Source organism: Tachyglossus aculeatus, chromosome 23 (assembly GCF_015852505.1).
Source record: "Tachyglossus aculeatus isolate mTacAcu1 chromosome 23, mTacAcu1.pri, whole genome shotgun sequence".
NCBI classification, from domain to species: domain Eukaryota; kingdom Metazoa; phylum Chordata; class Mammalia; order Monotremata; family Tachyglossidae; genus Tachyglossus; species Tachyglossus aculeatus.
In genome coordinates, this window is record NC_052088.1 from 16,489,001 (window position 1) to 16,508,659 (window position 19,659).

General features: G+C 42.9%; 2 protein-coding genes across 4 annotated transcripts in view; one reads left to right on the top strand and one right to left on the bottom strand.

Annotated features, from left to right (window-relative positions):
• Positions 1-19,659, top strand: part of FAM151B (family with sequence similarity 151 member B) — a 52,487-nt gene that overhangs the window by 5,182 nt on the left and 27,646 nt on the right. For 2 of the 3 annotated variants that reach the window (XM_038765656.1, XM_038765655.1), the window contains exons 2-5: positions 1,474-1,599; positions 9,132-9,297; positions 13,171-13,388; positions 15,983-16,118. In XM_038765656.1, the coding sequence (XP_038621584.1) occupies positions 1,474-1,599; positions 9,132-9,297; positions 13,171-13,388; positions 15,983-16,118 (646 nt within the window). The remainder of the gene's footprint in view (positions 1-1,473; positions 1,600-9,131; positions 9,298-13,170; positions 13,389-15,982; positions 16,119-19,659) is intronic. The other variant, XM_038765657.1, reaches the window with a different exon arrangement.
• ANKRD34B (ankyrin repeat domain 34B) overlaps positions 8,748-19,659 on the bottom strand; it is a 40,790-nt gene continuing 29,878 nt past the window's right edge. The window contains exons 4-5 of the transcript XR_005455929.1: positions 19,255-19,308; positions 8,748-9,212 (exon numbers count right to left, since the gene is read on the bottom strand). The gene's annotated coding sequence lies outside the window, so the exon portion shown is untranslated. The remainder of the gene's footprint in view (positions 9,213-19,254; positions 19,309-19,659) is intronic.

Below are 19,659 nucleotides of genomic sequence, written 5' to 3' on the forward strand. Positions count from 1 at the left end.
TCCTGGCTGCCTAATGAGGTCTGTAGAGGGGAAACAGAGAGAGAGAGTCTCTCTATTAGCGTCCAACACTGTAGGCCCTATTATAACGTGCCCCAATAGGTATAATTCCTGGAATCGAGAATGCAATAGTCCACAAAGCCTAAGCAGAATATTTCCTTCTGTTTTAAATTGGTAAGAGAAACGAGACACTCAAACAGGTAATTCATCTGCGCATTCAGTAGTTTTTATAAAGCACCATTGTGCTTAGAGCATTTTACTGTATGCTGCAAGAGGACAGTAAAAATAGAAGACACAGTCCCTGCCCTTAGGAATTTACATGCCAATGGGGGAGATATGTAGTATGCACCAGCGTAATTCTAATACTGTAACAGGAGGGTCTCGCTGTAATATTAGCCATTTTGAAGACGGACATCCAGGACCACCTCTCTCGTATATTGATCTGAGCATTTTTCTCAGCCCTGCTGTATGATGGGGGATAAATGGATTTACACTGTGCCCCCTGACACCCTCGGCACTGGGTAACTTTAGCATTGGCAAAACTTTCCACGCCTTATCCCCCCAGTGCCTGGCAGCTACCGCCGCCCCATCTGTTCTGGCCTCTGGGCCCCGGATCCCAGGGACAACCCTGAGGACATCAAAGCAAATCTATTAAGTTAATGGCCTTAGGAGCAGCATAGCCTAATGGAAAGAGCACGGCCCTGGGAAACAGAGGAGCTGGGTTCTCTGCCAGTTATCTGCCCTGCGATCTTGGGCATGCCAATTACCTTCTCTGTGCCTCAGTTTCCTCATCTGTGGAATGGGGATCCAATGCCTATTCTGCAGTGAGCCTCGCGTGGGCGGCGACTGTATCCCATCTGATTAATTTATGTCTACCCCAGTGCTTCTAACGGTGCTTGACATATAGTAAGATCGTAACAAATATCATCAATTAAGAGCCAGGCCTGGGTGCCAGCACATCCCGAGCGGGTGTTTTAGATTATTCTCTCTTGGAAGTTCTCCAGGGGCCTGAAAATCAGATAGCAGAACCTCTGTGGACCAGGGAACGGGATCAAGATTAAGAGAACAGTGACGAAAAGATGTTTTTATTTTTTATTAAACATAGCTTCCCTCTGTGTCTCTTGATAGTTAAAGCTCTTAGAGCTAGGAGGAAACCATATACAGTCTTGTATAGGATTCTTCTGGTCGGAACCCTTCCAGTATATCTTTTCTACATGCCTTGTTTTCTTTTGCATTTTTTCCCGGTGATTATTTCTTTACTTTTCAGCATGTTACATAGTTCTGTTGAGTGCCTTTTTCCACCTTAACATTTGTGTCCCCACTTTTTATTTTGTACCTTTTTCTCCATTTGTGTTTTACTTGTTGACATCCTTCACTGATTTTTTCCTTGATCTACCTTTCCTTTTGAAAAATAAATGAATATGTGGTATGGTGGTAAGAAGCTATCTACAATTCTATGTAATGTTTTTCTTTTAGGGTCCTGGAGTGAAAATATATTGGAATATTTTCTGAAAAATAACCAGATTAAAACCAAAGATGGAGCTGAGATCATCTGGTATCACGCAGCAAACCACAAGTCACAAATGAGAGAGGCGTTAAAAAGCAAGTAAAGCTTTCCGCTGTAGATACTGGATTAATCCAAAGGCTTTTTGGTTGAGTCTGTCATGGTTGCAGGATTTTGCAGCTAATGCGGTCCAAGATAGAGTCTTTCACTGGACGGATTTTCCCAGGCCTAGGCCAGTTTCGGGGGCACTGTGGTGTGTTTGCCCAAACACAGGTTCCCCTCATGATGTGCTGTGAGACTCCTCGCTCCCACATAATTATAACTATTAGTGTGGTATTTTTAAGCACTACTATGTGTCAAGCACTGTTCTAAGCACTTGGGGTCGATACAATCAATCAATCAATCGTATTTATTGAGCGCTTACTGTGTGCAGAGCACTGTACTAAGCGCTTGGGAAGTACAAGTCGGCAACACATAGAGACAGTCCCTACCCAACAGCGGGCTCACAGTCTAGAAGGGGGAGACAGAGAACAAAACCAAACATACCAACAAAATAAAATAAATAGAATAGCTATGATAAAATAAATAGAATAGATATGATAAAATAAATAGAATGGTCCCACATGGGGCTCACAGTCTAACTAGGAGGGAGAACAGACATTGAATCCCCATTTCCCCGATGAGGAACCTGAGGCACAGAGAAGTTAAATGACTTGCCCAAGACCTCACAGCAGACAACTGGCAGAGCTGGAATTAGAACCCAGGACCTCTGACGCCCAGGCTTCTTCCACTAGGCCATGCTGCTTCTCTTCTCCTACCTCAAGGAAAAGGGCTGTTAGCTTCTTTTCTCTTGCACTCCTGCCGTTCTCTCTCCCCCTCCGGAACAAGCATGTGGGCAAATTAATCTGCAACCAACTCTTGATTTCCTGAGTAATGAGAAACATTGATGTCTTTGATTGATTTAAATAGCGTGAGTCATGACTTCTGCATTGTTAGAAAATTGGTAGTCAAGATACTGAAAAAAAGTGATGAGGGCATTGATTTTATTCATTTGAGCTTGCCTGCTTTCCCTCTGACAACCAAATACAAAGAACTCCAAATATGTCATTGAATCAATAATAGGTGTGGCGCACTTTAGAAAAAACCCAAAGGAATCAGAAATGCCAATCCTACATCTGTATTTGAATGTATTTGACAGAAAGCTGCATTTTTTCCCTCCTGTGGCTTTGAGGCCAACTCCTGATTTTAATTCTCAGCCAGAAAGTCTCCCCGCAACTGTTCAAATCAGTTAGCCCTTTCTCCCTAATTTTCTTAGCTATAAAATGGAGACATTATTAACATTCCTAAGGAGGATGTAAAGTTGAATATCATCATTCATTAAAGTGGCCCTTTAATGAAGTGGCCCCTTTTAGACTGTGAGCCCACTGTTGGGTAGGGACTGTCTCTATATGTTGCCAACTTGTACTTCCCAAGCGCTTAGTACAGTGCTCTGCACACAGTAAGCGCTCAATAAATACGATTGATTGATTGATTGATTGATTGGCCTTGAGCTTTCATCCCTTATCACCAACTATAGCAGATGCTCGGGTCCACGTGGCTCATTTCCGATCCCGAAAAATGTATGAGATAATTTGAAATCATAGGTCTTTGTGATCTTTTATTGTCGGATCTCATCTGACGTATATTTCAAACCATAACTAAATTCATATATTAACCTTAACTCTTTGTATTAGACTGCTGGGTTTTTTTTAAATCTTCGCTAATATCATTGTCTTAGATTCAGCAGCGAAACTGGATGGGGAGTAGCAGCCGGGCTTTTTGGTTCAGCGGAGCAAAGGTAGCAGAAAGGTGTTCAGAACTAACTTTCCCCTTCCGCTATCCGTTTCTGCCTCGCCTGGCCTCCCTCTTCCGGAAGCCCACCCTTCTGTTGTCAATCCTGTCATCCCCCAGCATCATCATCATCATCAATCGTATTTATTGAGCGCTTACTGTGTGCAGAGCACTGGACTAAGCGCTTGGGTAGTACAACTTGGCAACAGATAGAGACGGTCCCTACCCAACAGTGGGCTCACAGTCTAGAAGGGGGAGACAGAGAACAAAACAAAACATATTAACATTCACACTGATGATACACTTCGGCATCCCTGGATGTGGTCAGATCCGTGGATCAAAACACACACACAAACACACAAAAACAGAGAAGCAGCGTGGCTCGGTGGGAAGAGCCCGGGCTTTGGAGTCTAGAGGCCATGTGTTCAAATCCCGGCTCCGCCACATGTCTGCTGTGTGACCTTGGGCAAGTCACTTCACTTCTCTGTGCCTCAGTTACCTCATCTGTAAAATGGGGATTAAGACTGCGAGCCCCACGTGGGACAATTTGATCACCTTGTAACCCCCCCCAGTGCTTAGAACAGTGCTTTGCACATAGTAAGCGCTTAATAAATGCCATTATTATTATTATTATTATTATCAACCAGTCTGCCTCCCACCTGTATATATGTATATATGTTTGTACATATTTATTACTCTATTTTACTTGTACCTATCTATTCTATTTATTTTATTTTGTTAGTATGTTTGGTTTTGTTCTCTGTCTCCCCCTTCTAGACTGTGAGCCCACTGTTGGGTAGGGACTGTCTCTATATGTTGCCAGCGTGTACTTCCCAAGCGCTTAGTACAGTGCTCTGCACACAGTAAGCGCTCAATAAATACAATGATTGATTGATTCTGCAGAGGAGACTGACAAGGTGGCCCTGGGTTTGTGGCTTACCTTCAGGCCTTGGATAATGGGCCTCAGGTTCTGGCTCTAAATGCCCTCCCTGCCATTTCAGTACACTTCAAACGTCGTCAGTCCACAGTAATAGCAGCAGTAGCTGGAACAGCCAGAGCCGGTGCTCTGCACACAGTAAGCGCTCAATAAATGTGGCCGAATGAATGAAAGCTGATCTCAGTGTCCCCAGAGCCATCATGGGGACTGCTCCCCACCACTTTTCCAAGGAGCAAGCTTGGGGGGACAGAAACGATTCCCTCCCTTCCCCCCACCCCTTATTGTCATCCTGGGGATAAATTGGTGCGTAAACCCTTTTTCATACTAGACCCGACCTTGATTTTGAACAGTGAAGTCAGTGTTTACACACGGTGAAATGCACTGCGTTGTAAAAATGCAAGAAAAAGAAAAGGCCAGAGTATTTGAGTGAGTAACAACTCAGGGGATAATGGGCAGCGTTACTTGTAAGCTGTGTGGGTGCACAGTAGACGTGCACCAGAAGCCGAGGGCCGGCGATACCGGCCCCCCTGCCTCTTACGCCCACAGCTCTGCTTGCCCCTGTCGTTTGCCTCTGAATCCCGTCCGCTGCTGCGTCTGCACCTTCCTCCTCCCCGCCACAACTCGGTCATCCTCAGCTTTTGCGGCTCAGAGCCTCGACGCCCGCTGGGTTGGATCCAGGAGGTACCCTGGTAATAATAATAATGATGGCATTTGTTAAGCTCTTACTATTCATTCAATTGTATTTATTGAGCGCTTACTGTGTGCAGAGCACTGTACTAAGCGCTTGGGAAGTACAAGTTGGCAACATATAGAGACGGTCCCTACCCAACAGTGGGCTCACAGTCTAGAAGGGGAAGACAGAGAACAAAACAAAACATATTAACAAAATAAAATAAGTAGAATAAATATGTACAAGTAAAATAGAGTAATAGTCATCTATTATCAAATGAAACACAACAGCAATGCTACATTTAATTCAGAAATGTTGCTTCTTTCTAAATCTAAATGGACCAAATGCAGAAAGAGCTTCAAGAGTTACCACTGAAATGTGAAAGATATTGACAATAAATACAGCAGAACTTACCAGAATTTTCTCCAAGAATCACAAATTTTTATATACACCACATTTTTTCTAAGCAGCTCTAAAACTGTTTTTTTTCCAATGCTTATCGGCGTGTGTCTGATCTCTGTCTCTTCCACTTACCCTCCAAATCCTTTCAATCTGTGAAATAGCATACTATGTGCAAAGCACTGTGGTAAGCGCTGGGGGGGATACAAGGTGATCAGGTTGTCCCACATGGGGCTTACAGTCTTAATCCCCATTTTACAGATGAGGGAACTGAGGCCCAGAGAAGTTAAGTGACTTGCCCAAGGTCACACAGCAGACATGTGGGGGAGCCGGGATTAGAACCCATGACCTCTGATTCCCAAGCCTGTTCTCTTTCCACCGAGCCACGTTGCTTCTCTGGTAGTGCCACTGGTCATGGAGAGACCATCTGGAATTTGTTCAACTGCCGCCAAGTAATGCACGGAGGATCTTTTAAGCCCCTCAGCCCACACACCGAAAAAATTATGGGGAAACATCACCTCTTTTTCAGTTTCACAAACTCAAGTTTGGTCTAGCGGTCCAGCTTAATTCGTCTTAAGGGTTGCCATTTGGCCTGACAGGCAAGGCAGCCAGAGCATAGCTTAGTTTCTCACCTTGCTTCTCGATCAACCCCCAAGGATGTTGTTACCGAATTGTACTTTCCAAGCACTTAGTACAGTGCTCTGCAAATCAATCAATCAATCGTATTTATTGAGCGCTTACTGTGTGCAGAGCACTGTACCAAGCGCTTGGGAAGTACAAGTTGGCAACATATAGAGACGGTCCCTACCCAACAGTGGGCTCACAGACTAGAAGACAGTGAGCACTCAATAAATGTGACTGAATGAATGTGTGATGTATATATGTTTGTACATATTTATTACTCTATTTTACTTGTACATATCTATTCTATTTTATTTTGCTAGTATGTTTGGTTTTGTTCTCTGTCTCCCCCTTTTAGACGGTGAGCCCACTGTTGGGTAGGGACTGTCTCTATATATTGCCAACTTGTACTTCCCAAGCGCTTAGTACAGTGCTCTGCACACAGTAAGCACTCAGTAAATCATCATCAATCGTATTTATTGAGCGCTTACTATGTGCAGAGCACTGTACTAAGCGCTTGGGGAGTACAAATTGGCAACATAGAGAGACAGTCCCTACCCAACAGTGGGCTCACAGTCCACAGTCCACAGACTCAATAAATACGATTGATTGATTGATTGACAGCTGATGTGTAGATTGAAGTTTTGCCACTTTACCACGAGCCCCCTTGAATTCTGGGAACTACCCCAAGTCTATAATAATAATAATAATAATGATAATGGCATTTATTAAGCGCTTACTATGTGCAAAGCACTGTTCTAAGCGCTGGGGAGCTTACAAGGTGATCAGGTTGTCCCGCGGGGGGCTCACAGTCTTAATCCCCGTTTTACAGATGAGGTAAGTGAGGCACAGAGAAGTGAAGTGACTTGCCCAAAGTCACACAGCTGACAAGTGGGGGAGCTGGGATTCGAACCCATGAACTCTGACTCCAAAGCCCGGGCTCTTTCCACTGAGCCACACTGTAAGTTCACCACCAGAACTGGGCAGCAAGAATAGGGAGTTGCAGATCTCGGGGTACCCGCTAAATCTCCGTTGGGGCATCAGGATTCCAGCCGGGGCCTCTTCAGCCTCCTCACTGTGCGCATTCCTGAGTGCTGTCGGCTTCTTGTGGAACTGTAGTATAAATGAGTATATTCCCAGAAAATTTAATTTAAGAAAAAATTATTCGCCAGACACAGACACGACAGACACTCGTCCCCCTCTCCATCCCCCCCATCTTACCTCCTTCCCTTCCCCACAGCACACATATATATGTATATATGTTTGTACATATTTATTACTCTATTTATTTATTTATTTATTTATTTTACTTGTACATATTTATTCTATTTATTTTATTTTGTTAGTATGTTTGGTTTTGTTCTCTGTCTCCCCCTTTTAGACTGTGAGCCCACTGTTGGGTAGGGACTGTCTCTGTATGTTGCAAACTTGTACTTCCCAAGCGCTTAGTCCAGTGCTCTGCACACAGTAAGCGCTCAATAAATACGATTGATGATGATGATGATAATAGGAATACAGGGCCGACGGGACCTCAGGAAGACAAGTTCATTCTCCTCCTACTAGGAAGGAATGCACGTAAACAGTCTCACAAATCCAAATGATTTAAATAAGAGTGTGAGCCCCGTGTGGGACAGGGACCGTGTCCCACCCGATTTGCTTGTATTCACCCCAGTGCTTAGTACATAGTAAATACCATAATTATTATTAAATGATCTGTCCTTGCTGCCTTGGGAGCAGCCCGTGACCCTGTTTCTCCACCCTGGCCCCTCGGCCGTTACCCCGAGGAGGAAAAGGCAGAGCAGCCGTGTGCTGCCCGCTGCCTCTGAGGGAAGGTGACCCCTGGGCCTGGGCCTCAGGTCGGCAAGGCACTGTGACCCTTTCTCCTATTGCAGCACCCGAGGAGCCCACCTTTCCTCCCTGGGCCACCCTCCCTGCCCCAACCGTCTCTTGGCCTGACTGCCCCAATGCCTAAACCAAACTGTCTTCTCTGGGAAGAGAAGCGGCAGACAAATCCTGGGCCATTACCTCAAAAATCGACAGTGGTTGCCTGTCAACCTACGAATCAAGCAAAAACTCCTCACTCTCGGCTTCAAGGCTGTCCATCCCCTCGCCCCCTCCTACCTCACGTCCCTTCTGTCCTTCTCCAGCCCAGCCTGCACCCTCCGCTCCTCTGCCGCTAACCTCCTCAATGTGCCTCGTTCTTACCCGTCCTGCTGTCGACCCCCAGCCCACGTCCTCCCCCCTGGCCTGGAATGCCCTCCCTCCCCACATCCGCCAAGCTAGCTCTCTTCCTCCCTTCAAAGCCCCACTGAGAGCTCACCTCCTCCAAGAGGCCTTCCCAGACTGAGCCCCCTTTTTCCTCTCCTCCCCATCCCCTCCACCTCCTTCCGCTCCCCACAGCACTTGTATATATTTGTACAGATTTATTACTCTGTTTATTTTATTTGTACATATTTACTATTCTATTTTGTTAATGATGTGCATATAGCTGTAATTCTATTTGTTGTGATGATTTTGACACCTGTCTACACGTTTTGTTTCGTTGTCTGTCTCCCCCTTCTAGACTGTGAGCCCATTGTTAGGTAGGGACCGTCTCTATATGTTGCCGACTTGTACTTCCCAAGTGCTTAGTACAGTGCTCTGCACACAGTAAGCACTCAGTAAATGCTATTGATTGAATGAATGAATGAGTAGTAATAATAATAATGGGGGACTAATTTGGAAATGTCTTAAAGGGGCTATGCTTTCCCTTGCCAGGGCCATTACTGCTCATCTCAACACCTTGAATAGCTGCCCCTTGTCTCGCCTCCTCATCCCCCTCGTCAGCCCTCCTTTATGATTCCCTGCTGTTTTCCAGTTTTGTGGTGCTCAATGTTGGGAGGGGGCACTTGGAGCTGGGGCTTCGGTTGGGTCTGGAGAGTTATGGTGAGGGATAGGCATTGATGATTGAAATTTATATTGATAAGTTGGGTTGTGTGATGGCATGAGACATTTATTTGTCGATGATTTACCCATGTTTAGTTTTTAATAGTTTCTAGATGGTCCTTCCAGTCCTGTAACGGGAGGATTTCCTGGTCTTTCCTCCCCTCACCGAGTGGGACTTGATCTCCTCTGAGTGCCCACTGAGGAGAAACCAGGTTCACCACTAACTTTTTTGCTCTGTATGCGAACAGGTCCGGCTCACATGATAGAGGCAGATGTTCTTCTTCCGAATGAAGAGCCTGAGCACGCACAGCCAATCATGGCTCATCCTCCTGAAACGAATAGCGATAATACTCTTCAGGACTGGCTCAGTGAGATTTTGGAAACCAATAAAGGCATCAAGCTTGACTTTAAAAGGTATTGTTGGAAAATGTCATTAACGTTTGCTATGCCTGATAGGGCAGGGGTACTATTATGGAACTCTTTAAGTCATCAAGGAACATCAGCCCTCCACACTTTCTTGGAAATAAGGGGCTGAAGATAGAAGGTGGTTGCTTATGATGGGCCCCAGAGAGGGATTCAGGGCTTGGGCGAGGCTTTCTGCTTGCCACCACCTCTGCTCCCTCGGTGGAGGAAAACTAGGATGAATTTGCAAGTGACAAGATCATAAAGACCAGGTCTGTTTATCTTGCTTTGTAGCACAGTCATTGTCATGGGATTGCCAAGGAAGCAGCCTGGCCTAGTGGATAGAGCATGGGTCGTTAAAACCTGGCTTCTAATCCCGACTCTGCAGTATGTCTGTTTTATGACCTTGGGCAAGTCATCTAACGTCTCTGTACCTCAGTTACCTCATCTGTAAAATGGGAATTAAGTCTATAAGCCCCACTGTGGGACCTAGACTGCGTCCGACCTGTTTAGCTTGTATCTATCCCAGTGCTTAGTACAGGGCCTGGCATATAGTAAGCGCTTAACAGGTACCATAAAAATATAAAAAAGTTGTGAATCTTACTACTTTTTGATAATGCTTTTTGCTGAGAATTCTGGGGACAAAGTTAATGGCCTTGAAAGCAAAGGGTGACCCATTCTGCCAAATTTCTGATTATCTGGAATAATTTTATTAGCACTAGGTTGGGATACAAATTGAAACTTTCCATCGCTATGAATAGATTCTGTAGACGTACATAGGGGCACTTAAATACTAGCTGATGACAAATCAGTTGGCATGCAGGTCTTTCAGAATTTATAGGATGCTCTCGTATGAGATGTTTTATGTATAAAAATCCAAAGTAGAGGGAGAACGGGAGCTATGGTTCTGAATAGAGGATGAACCAGGAATAAACTCCATCTTTGCTGAATCCTCACTGCGCAAGTTCCCTAACAGATTTTCCCCAACTTTAAAATGTGGATAGCATGTGTTGGCATTTTTCAAAGCGTTTGTTTAAAAGTACTAAACACATACAAAATGATGGTGCTGTTATCATGGAGAAACAGTCATTATTATTTCTCTTGTTATCTGACTCTGCTTCCTGAAAAGTGGGATGCCTTAAGAAGGGACACCCATGTGGAGCTAAGTTATGGGGTCTCACTTTTGCAAATGGCTCGAGGAGGTTGAGACATCCTTGTGTGGACGGCCTAGAGAACTCATAGCCCCGTTCGGGGACGTGCCACAGGGCAGGCTGGACATTTGCCACCTTGGCAGTTTCTTCTCTTCTGCCCCCTTTTACCCTGTGACATCATCATCATCATCAATCGTATTTATTGAGCGCTTACTATGTGCAGAGCACTGTACTAAGCGCTTGGGAAGTACAAATTGGCAATATATAGAGACAGCCCCTACCCGACAGTGGGCTCACAGTCTAAAAGGGGGAGACAGAGAACAAAATCAAACATACTAACAAAATAAAATAAATAGAATAGATATGTACAAGCAAAATAAATAAATAAATAAATAAATAGAGTAATAAATATGTACAAACATATATACATCTACTCGCTTCAGTGTAAACAGTCTCATTGGGGTGGGCAGAGTGGGTAATGAAGGCACCTGCCTTTGAGGGAAGGACAATCAGCTTGAAGCAGGGATATACCTACTTCAAGTAATAATAATAATAATAATAATAATAATAACAATAATGGCATTTATTAAGCACTTGCTATGTGCAAAGCACTGTTCTAAGTGCCGGGGGGATACAAAGTAATCAGGTTGTCCCACGTGGGGCTCACAGCCTTCATCCCCACTTTACAGATGAGGTAACCGAGGCCCAGAGAAGTTAAGCGACTCGCCCAAAGTCACACAGCTGACAAGTGGCGGAGCCGGGATTCGAACCCATGACCTCTGACTCCAAAGTCCGTGCTCTTTCCACTGAGAAAACAGGTTCTGCATGTGACATCCAAGGGGACGTTGTTGGGGCCGTGTAATCTCACCTGGGTACAGGGTTGACTGTTAGTAATCCTAAAAATGTTTTAGAATCAATACGGCTGCCACCGCAGCAACTCCTCCTCCTCTGACTCTTGGCGACTAAAGTCCATTTTAAGCAACTTTTACCATTTAACCCATTCTTAAGGGAATTCAGTTTGTAGTTATAAAATCTTTTTAAATAGATTACTCTTCATGAAGATAAAAATGAAATGAAGAATCATCAGAACATGAGTGTTTTGGGATAGTTTGATAATTTCATGCAAAAAGATTGGGAGAGAAGGTATTTTTAATCGACTTTTTTGGTTCAGGTTTACTCTTGGAGAATATTTGAAGCTGCTTATAGCTTGTCTTTCACAGTTCTGGTGACAACTCAAACAACACTATTATTAAGCTAATTTACGTAGAGTTTAACACAATGGAGGAAGTCAAAAGAATGAGTAATGCACATATTCTATTCGAAAAAGAGTATTGTGAAAAAGGCAGGGAGGATTTATTCAGAACATAAAAGTAAAAGATTGCGAGGGGAAATTTAAAAATAATTAAGTTGGAAATTAATTTCAGTATAATTTGCGGGAGAAAGAATTCAATTTTCCAAAAACATTTGTTTGTTTTCATTTCCGAGTCAATTCTAATTGAATGTTTGCTAAAAATAATAGACTTTACTATTTAGTACTTTTCATTGGCTGGAACGTTTCAGTATTGGGCACAGCTGGTGGCTGCAGAATTGCAGAGAGGGATTTGAGGCCCTGTAGACACTCTAGACTGTAAGCTCATTACGGGCAGTCAGTGGATCTGCTAATTATATTGTACTCCCCCAAGCAGTTAATACAGTTCTCTACATAAAGTGATCAATAAATATGATTGATTGATTGGTGAGGCTCTCAGCCAGCCACCGCTCCCTCTGGGGAGAAGAACTGGGATGAAATTGCCTCCCATTGTTATATCATGTCTTTTCTCAATTTTTGAACTGTATGAATTATTCAAAAATTAAGTAACTTAGTTAAAATGTTAAGTTAACCATCTCTACGGGATTCAGAAGCTCCTTACAGAATTTACAAACTGCAGCATGGCACAGTGGATAAAGCCCTGGGTTCTATTTCCGACTCTGCTACTTGTCTGTTGTGTGGGAAGCGTAGTTGAAAGAATATGGGCGTGGGACCCACTTATGTTCTAATCCCGACTGTATCATTGGGTAGAGAATTCACTTAACTTCTCTGTGCCTCAGTTTCCTCAGCTGTAAAATGGAAGGTCAATACCTTTTCTCCCTCCTCCTCCCCTCCTTTCTCTCCCCCTCCCCACCCCCCCCACCCTACCTCCTTCCCCTCCCCTCAGCACCTGTATATATGTTTGTACAGATTTACTACTCTATTTGTTTTACTTGTACATATTTTCTATTCTATTTATTTTATTTTGTTAATATGTTTTGTCATCTGTCTCCCCCTTCTAGACTGTGAGCCCGCTGTTGGGTAGGGACCGTCTCTATATGTTGCCAACTTGGACTTCCCAAGCGCTTAGTACAGTGCTCTTCACACAGTAAGCGCTCAATAAATATGATTGAAAGAATGATTAATTTGTATCTACCCCAGTACCTAGAACAGTGTTTGACACACAGTATGCACTTAACAAATACCATAAAAAAGGCCAGTCTCTAGAGAGAGAAAATATGTCTTTTTACTCTTAGAGGGTATGTTGAAAAGATGGCAGTGTGTCTTGAAATGTTGATCCTTAGAGCAAATGGGTAATATCTAGGATTGACTGTGCTTCTCCAGTGAAGTGGATATATGTATGAACAGAATTTAATGTTTTTACATTATCATAGCTTACTTTCAGCATCAAAAATCCATCTTGGTGACAATAGAATGTATTTTTAGTTTGGCAGCAGTGAAGCCATCAATGAGACTTCTAGAAAATGTTAAGGCATATCTAAAGCGTCCTGTGTGGATTAATGCTGACATCCTTCCTGGCCCAAATGGAAATAACAGACCAGTGGATGCAAGGCAATTTCTTGACACTGTGACATCCTTTTTCCCAGATGTGACATTATCTCTGGGCTGGACAACAGGATGGCATTCTCAGAAATTCAATGAAGGTAATACATTACAACACCATAAACATTTGCATGTTGGTCAGTTTACAATAGTCTCCAAAGTCACCAAAACTAAAAACCATATGCTCAAAAGAAAAGTGGCGCATCAGTTTTAATTCTAGATTTCCAGTCAGTGGTATTAACAGCTTGTATTTTGTTGTCATTCATTGTGTGTTAGAAGTTGCTGGAAGTAGTTTATAGACATTGGCTTACCAGTCCTCTCACACAGAATAGCTTTTTATTTTAGCCCATTTCAAAACCAGTGAAACTAAGACATTGTGTGGCCCATTTGAATTGCCCTAAAGCTAGGGAACAAGTCAAGTACAGAGCTAAAATTGGAAGCCAGGATTTTCTCGTAGGATATATAAGCATACTGTTCACTGTATAGTGAATTAATTCCTGTTCAAGACTTTTTTCATAATGAGGGACCATAGGGAAGATAATGCAGACCGAAAGCTTCCCATTGTCCAAGTTGTTCCCTTAATAACTCAGAAATGTTTCTTTCAAATTCCATACCTCTAGAGACCCTCTAAGGAAGAAAGTTCTGATTGATCTAAATTGGTGAACTAAAACCACACCTCTGGAAGCAGCGGGTCTCAGTGGAAAGAGCATGGGCTTTGGAGTCAGAGATCATGGGTTCAAATCCCGGCTCCACCAACTGTCAGCTGTGTGACTTTGGGCAAGTCACTTAACTTCTCTGTGCCTCAGCTACCTCATCTGTAAAATGGGGATTAAAACTGTGAGCCCCCCGTGGGACAACCTGATCACCTTGTAACCTCCCCAGCGCTTAGAACAGTGCTTTGCACATAGTAACCATCATCATTATTATTATTACTTTAACAGAAGCAGCGTGGCTCAGTGGAAAGAGCACGGGCTTTGGTCATACACGGGCAGAGGTCGTGGGTTCAAACCCTGGCTCTGCCAATTGTCAGCTGTGTGACTTTGGGCAAGTCACTTCACTTCTTGGTGCCTCAGTTACCTGATCTGTAAAATGGAGATTAAGACTGTGAGCCCCTCATGGGACAACCTGATCACCTTGTAACCTCCCCAGCGTTTAGAACAGTACTTTGTATATAGTAAGTGCTTAATAAATGCCATCATTATTATTATTATCATTATAGCTAATCTGAATAGTGTATAACTGCTTTACATCGAAGAGTTACAGAAATTGTCTGATGCCCTTAGTGTTCCTTAAGCAAGCAAGTAAAGCAAGCACTACAGTGGTTTCCTCAAGAAAGTGCCCAGTGGACTGTGAGGAACCATTGGTTACAAAACATGGCAGTATACCCATTTTGCATTTATTTACTATGCATTTTGCATGTAATGCTATTAAGGAATTAGGGAACATTCTTCTGATAACATGTGTCTATCTGGATAGAGCATGCTAAGATGTTGGAAGAAATGGCTGTGGGCATTCAAATGGGGCTGGGCAAGGCACATGTTAAGGCCCATGGACTTCAGCGCAAATTGTCTTTAATGTAGGATTTTTGGGAAATGTTATTCTGTATTATTAGAAATGAGTGGAACTCATCTTAAGCCAATTAGGAATCATGTAGTATATTGTTTAGATCATGAACCCCTTATGGGACAAGGACTGTGTCCGATTTGTTTGTACCTATCCCAGTGCTTAACACGGTACTCAAGCACATAGTTAGCACTTGATAAATGCCATCCTCATAATCATTAGGCACTTAATAAATTCCATTATCATAATTATTACTGCTGTAATGAATATAATGGTATCCTAGCAATCTGTGAAGAGGTCGTTTTTATCATACATAAAAAGAGCATAAATATTAACCATTAAATGTAATAAATTCAAATTACATTCCCACATCTTCTAGACTGTGAGCCCGTTGTTGAGTAGGGACCGTCTCTATATGTTGCCAATTTGTACTTCCCAAGCGCTTAGTCCAGTGCTCTGCACGCAGTAAGCGCTCACTAAATACGATTGAATGAATGAATAGCTTTGTGTATCATCATCTAATTTTCACTTGTCTTCTAAGGGGAAGGTGCTGTATAAGCCAGGTTGGGTGTGTGGGGTGATTATTGGCCCTAAATTCAGAAGGCTTTGTGTTCTGATGACCAAGAATCACTACTTAAAATTCAAAATGAGTGTTTTTGAAGTTTTGGAGTCATAGGCCTGGCAGGGAGTGCTTCAGACCGGCTAGGCTCGCTCCCTTTCCTCCAGGCAGAACTGAGCCTAAACCATCAGTGGCATGTGAGTTCTTGGTGCAGAGCACTGAGACACCTCTCCCAAGTGCCCAACTGAGAAGACTTGAGCTCCATATCTGTTTCCGCTCATTCCCTTAGATGTTAATAAAAACATATTTGCATATTTATTTTTCTGTTTAAACTATTGGAGACTTTGATATTGTCCCTTTCAATGCCTTGAGAAATAATGCCGCTCACCTTCATTTTACAAACTATTCCTCAACATAAAATATCGCACCATTCTTTTCTCTGAGGTTGGGTTTCGGGTAGAATGCAGGTCTTAAGAGAGTTATCAGTTGAGGGTTTATATTCCAGTTCTTTCCCACACCCCTCGGATATCATGTTAAATAAAATATTGAAATCTCTTTTTCTTTTGGCTTTAGGCTACAGTTGGACAATGGTGAAAGAGATGGAATCTGTTTGTAGTGAATTAAATCAGCCTGTCACGTTCCCTGTCAGAGCAGCTCTGGTCCGACAATCCCATTCTGAGTTGCTTTGGTTATTACAGCAGTCAAACAGGTAAGGAAGGGATTAGCAAACCAGAAATTATTGTTATAAATGAACTGAGATAAACAAAATAGATGCTTTACAAATTGCACTCCTACAAAGGAAGTAAAAATGTCTGCCTGGGTCTTTCGTTTTACTAATGATTACTGTCGTATGTTATGATGACAATTTCTGTGTGATTTTCAAATTACCACGCAGTGGTCCAAGGTCATAGGAGAAGGCTGCATCGTTGTAAAGTATTCAGAGAAGCAAGTACTTGTACTTCCCAAGCGCTTAGTACAGTGCTCTGCACACAGTAAGCGCTCAATAAATATGATTGATGATGATGATGAAGTAGTTTTCCAGGCAATATGGGCATCTAGAAACAGAATCCAGGCAAGAAGGATGAGGGCAAAGTATCCTGTTATACCAGGTTTGGTTTTGTTTAACAGTAATAATAATAATAATTAAATAACTATGGTATTTGTTAAGCGCTTACTATGCACAGGGCACTATATTAATAGTGTATAAGTGCTTACTTTGTGCCAACCACTATACTGAGCCTTGGGGTCAATAGGGGTAGGTACTTGTAGATATTTATTTGACACCCTCGTTAAGCCGTTAAACTTCTTTAGGGGATCTGCCCTGTTTCCTTTTAGTTCCCACAGTCCCTAGTTTTGAATTCCGCAGAGGTTGGGCACTCAGTAGCTGTTGTTATTGATTGATCGACTGATTCACTGACTTAAACCTCTCCAGGAGCTGGGAAGATATTTCGGGGAGCATCGTGGACATAGAGCCCAGCTCTTTTGCAAAGCCCTTTCAGAGGAGTTTTGAAGATGGGAGGAAGCTGTGGTCTGGCATATTTGAAGTGGGAGGCAATTCCAGGCAGGAGGAACTGTACGAGCCAAGGGTCAGGGATAAGAGAGATGAGAATGAGTCACAGTAAATAGATTACCTTGAGAGGAACAAAGAGTGCAAGCAGAAGTGTAGTGGGAGCAGAGAATAAATAAATAAAAGAGAGAGAGTTGATTTTTTAATGGTATTTAAGTGTTTACTTTGAGCCAGGCATTGTACTAAAACCTGGGGTAGGTAAAAACTAATCAGGATGGACACAGTCATAATCCCCATTTTGCAGAGGTAACTGAGGCACAGAGAAGTGAAGTGACAATGATGGCATTTATTAAACGCTTACTATGTGCAAAGCACTGTTCTAAGCACTGGGGAGGTTACGAGGTGATCAGGCTGTCCCACATGGGGCTCACCGTCTTAATCCCCATTTTCCAGATGAGGTAACTGAGGCACAGAGAAGTGAAGTGACTTGCCCAAAGTCACACAGCTGACAAGGTTACACAGACGTTGCCCGAGGTTACACAGAACAAGTGGTGGAGCTGGGATTAGAACCCAGGTCCTTCTGACCCCTGGACCCAGGCTTTTTTCACGAGACCACGCTGCTTCGTAGCGTTGCTTTAAAGCCACTGGTACGGAGTTTCTGCTTAATGTACAGAGGAACGAGTAGCCGCTGAAAGTTTTTGAGGGCGTAGGGAGACAGGAGGAAAATGATAATGATCAGGAAATGTAGCAGCTGAAAAGATCGAGACTCCGCAGTTTTGAAAAGTGAAAGTCGAGAGGAGCCGGGATTGAAGTTTAGAAAAATGTGACGGGTGTGAAAGCAGGAAGCAAACATAGAAAATAGTTTCCACGAGAATTTGTGCTGGAAGAAACTCTTATTGGGTTCAAGAAGCATTTGGGCAAATTTTCAATCAATAAATGGTATTTATTCATTTAATCAATCAATCAACCCAACCAGTCAATGATATTTATTGAGCACTTACTATGTGTAGAGCACTATACTAAACACTTGGGAGAGTACAGTACATCAGAGTTGGTAGACATGTTTCCTTTCCACAGTGCACGTATAGTCTAGCAGGAGAGACATTAATATAAATTAATAATTTATAGGTGTGTACATAAGTGCTGTGGGGCTGAGGGGGGATGAATACCAAATGCCCAAAGAGTACGGATCCAAGTACATAGATGATGTAGGAGGAAGAGGGAGTCGGGGAAAGGGAGAGAGAGTCCAGGAAATTTATTGTGCACGTACTGTATGTAGGGAACTGTACTAAGCACTTGGGAGAGTACAGTACAACAGAGTTTGTGGACATGTTATGTGTTTACAAGATGTTTACAGTCTAGAGGAACTAAAGGCCATGATACATTATTAGGGGAAATATTAAGGACGTTAAAAGGCTCTAGATACATGACTGATGTATCCGTGGTGGATCCATGAGGATGGATTTCAAGTTGGGCAACCATTTCAATGTCAATCCGATCACCTTTTGGTTCCATTGTCAGAAACAACTAGATGGCCCAGTGGTCTGACCTCAGGTGACGGTTCTTGTGTTTATTCAGCCATCCTCAAAGCCCTCCTAAAATATCACCTTCTCTGGGAAGGCTTTCCTGAATCAACCTGTAACACTCCGGTTGCATCAACCCTTTCCATCCTTTACACTTAGATATTGTGTTCCTAGTCTCAGATCTTATGTCTACGGACATATATTTAACGTGTATATTTATTTTTATATTTAGTCAGCTGTTTCATCTTGTTAAATTTGTTCTGTTTCCTGTTTTATCTTTGTTCTTCCTCCTGCTCCCACCATTTGTAGATCATTTTTGTCTATCAGTCACCCCATTGGATGTCTAGATCCTGGAGGGAAGTAAGCCTGTGCCTTGCTTCTGTTGTACTTTCCCAAGGATTTAATATAATACTTCACATTCAGTAGACACTCAAAAAATACCATCGATTGATTGACTGGTTATTGTATTCTCAAAGCTCCTTTGTTAAATCTTTCAGGTAACCAAATCAAGCTGTATTCAACAGAATCTTTGATTTATTCCAAATCCATTCAATTTCATACTGTAAGTAGACTAGCGTGAAGTTATTTAAGATAAACAATGGTAACAGGGCACAGCGTTATTGTGTCTGAAAGAGGATGGAAAAAATAGAGAGTCAGCTGCCTCAGGCAGAGTGGGGAAGGGAGGCAGAATGTGCAAAATCCCAGCTGTCCAACTGATGATACTGAATTGGAATCGGAGTGTGATTTTTGCTCTTGGGGTAGGTTTCACTTACATTCAGTTTCATCTCTGTGAATTACAGTCTTTCCGTGCTTACCTTTGGGTAGAAAATCACGTATCCACTTACACGTTGGCAAGTTCAGTTGTTTTGCTAGAGAAATATTGCATGAGAAAAATGAGAATATGTTCATGACTTTCCAAGAAATCATTTCCCCATTTCTAATCTACATGCAAATGTGGTAAACTTCCATTATAATGTAGAGAGCATTCCTGTGTGCCGGGCTGTCAACCAGGTACTTCTCCAAAAAGAATAATAATAATTATGGTGCTTGATAAGCACTGACTATGTGGCAAGCAGTGTTCTAAGCCCTGGGGTAGATACAAGTTAAGCAAGTTGGACACTGTCCCTGTCCCACGTGGGGCTCACCCTTTTAATCCCCATTATAAAGTGAGGTACCCGAGGCCCAGAGAAGTGAAGTGACTCGTCCAAGGTCACCCAGCA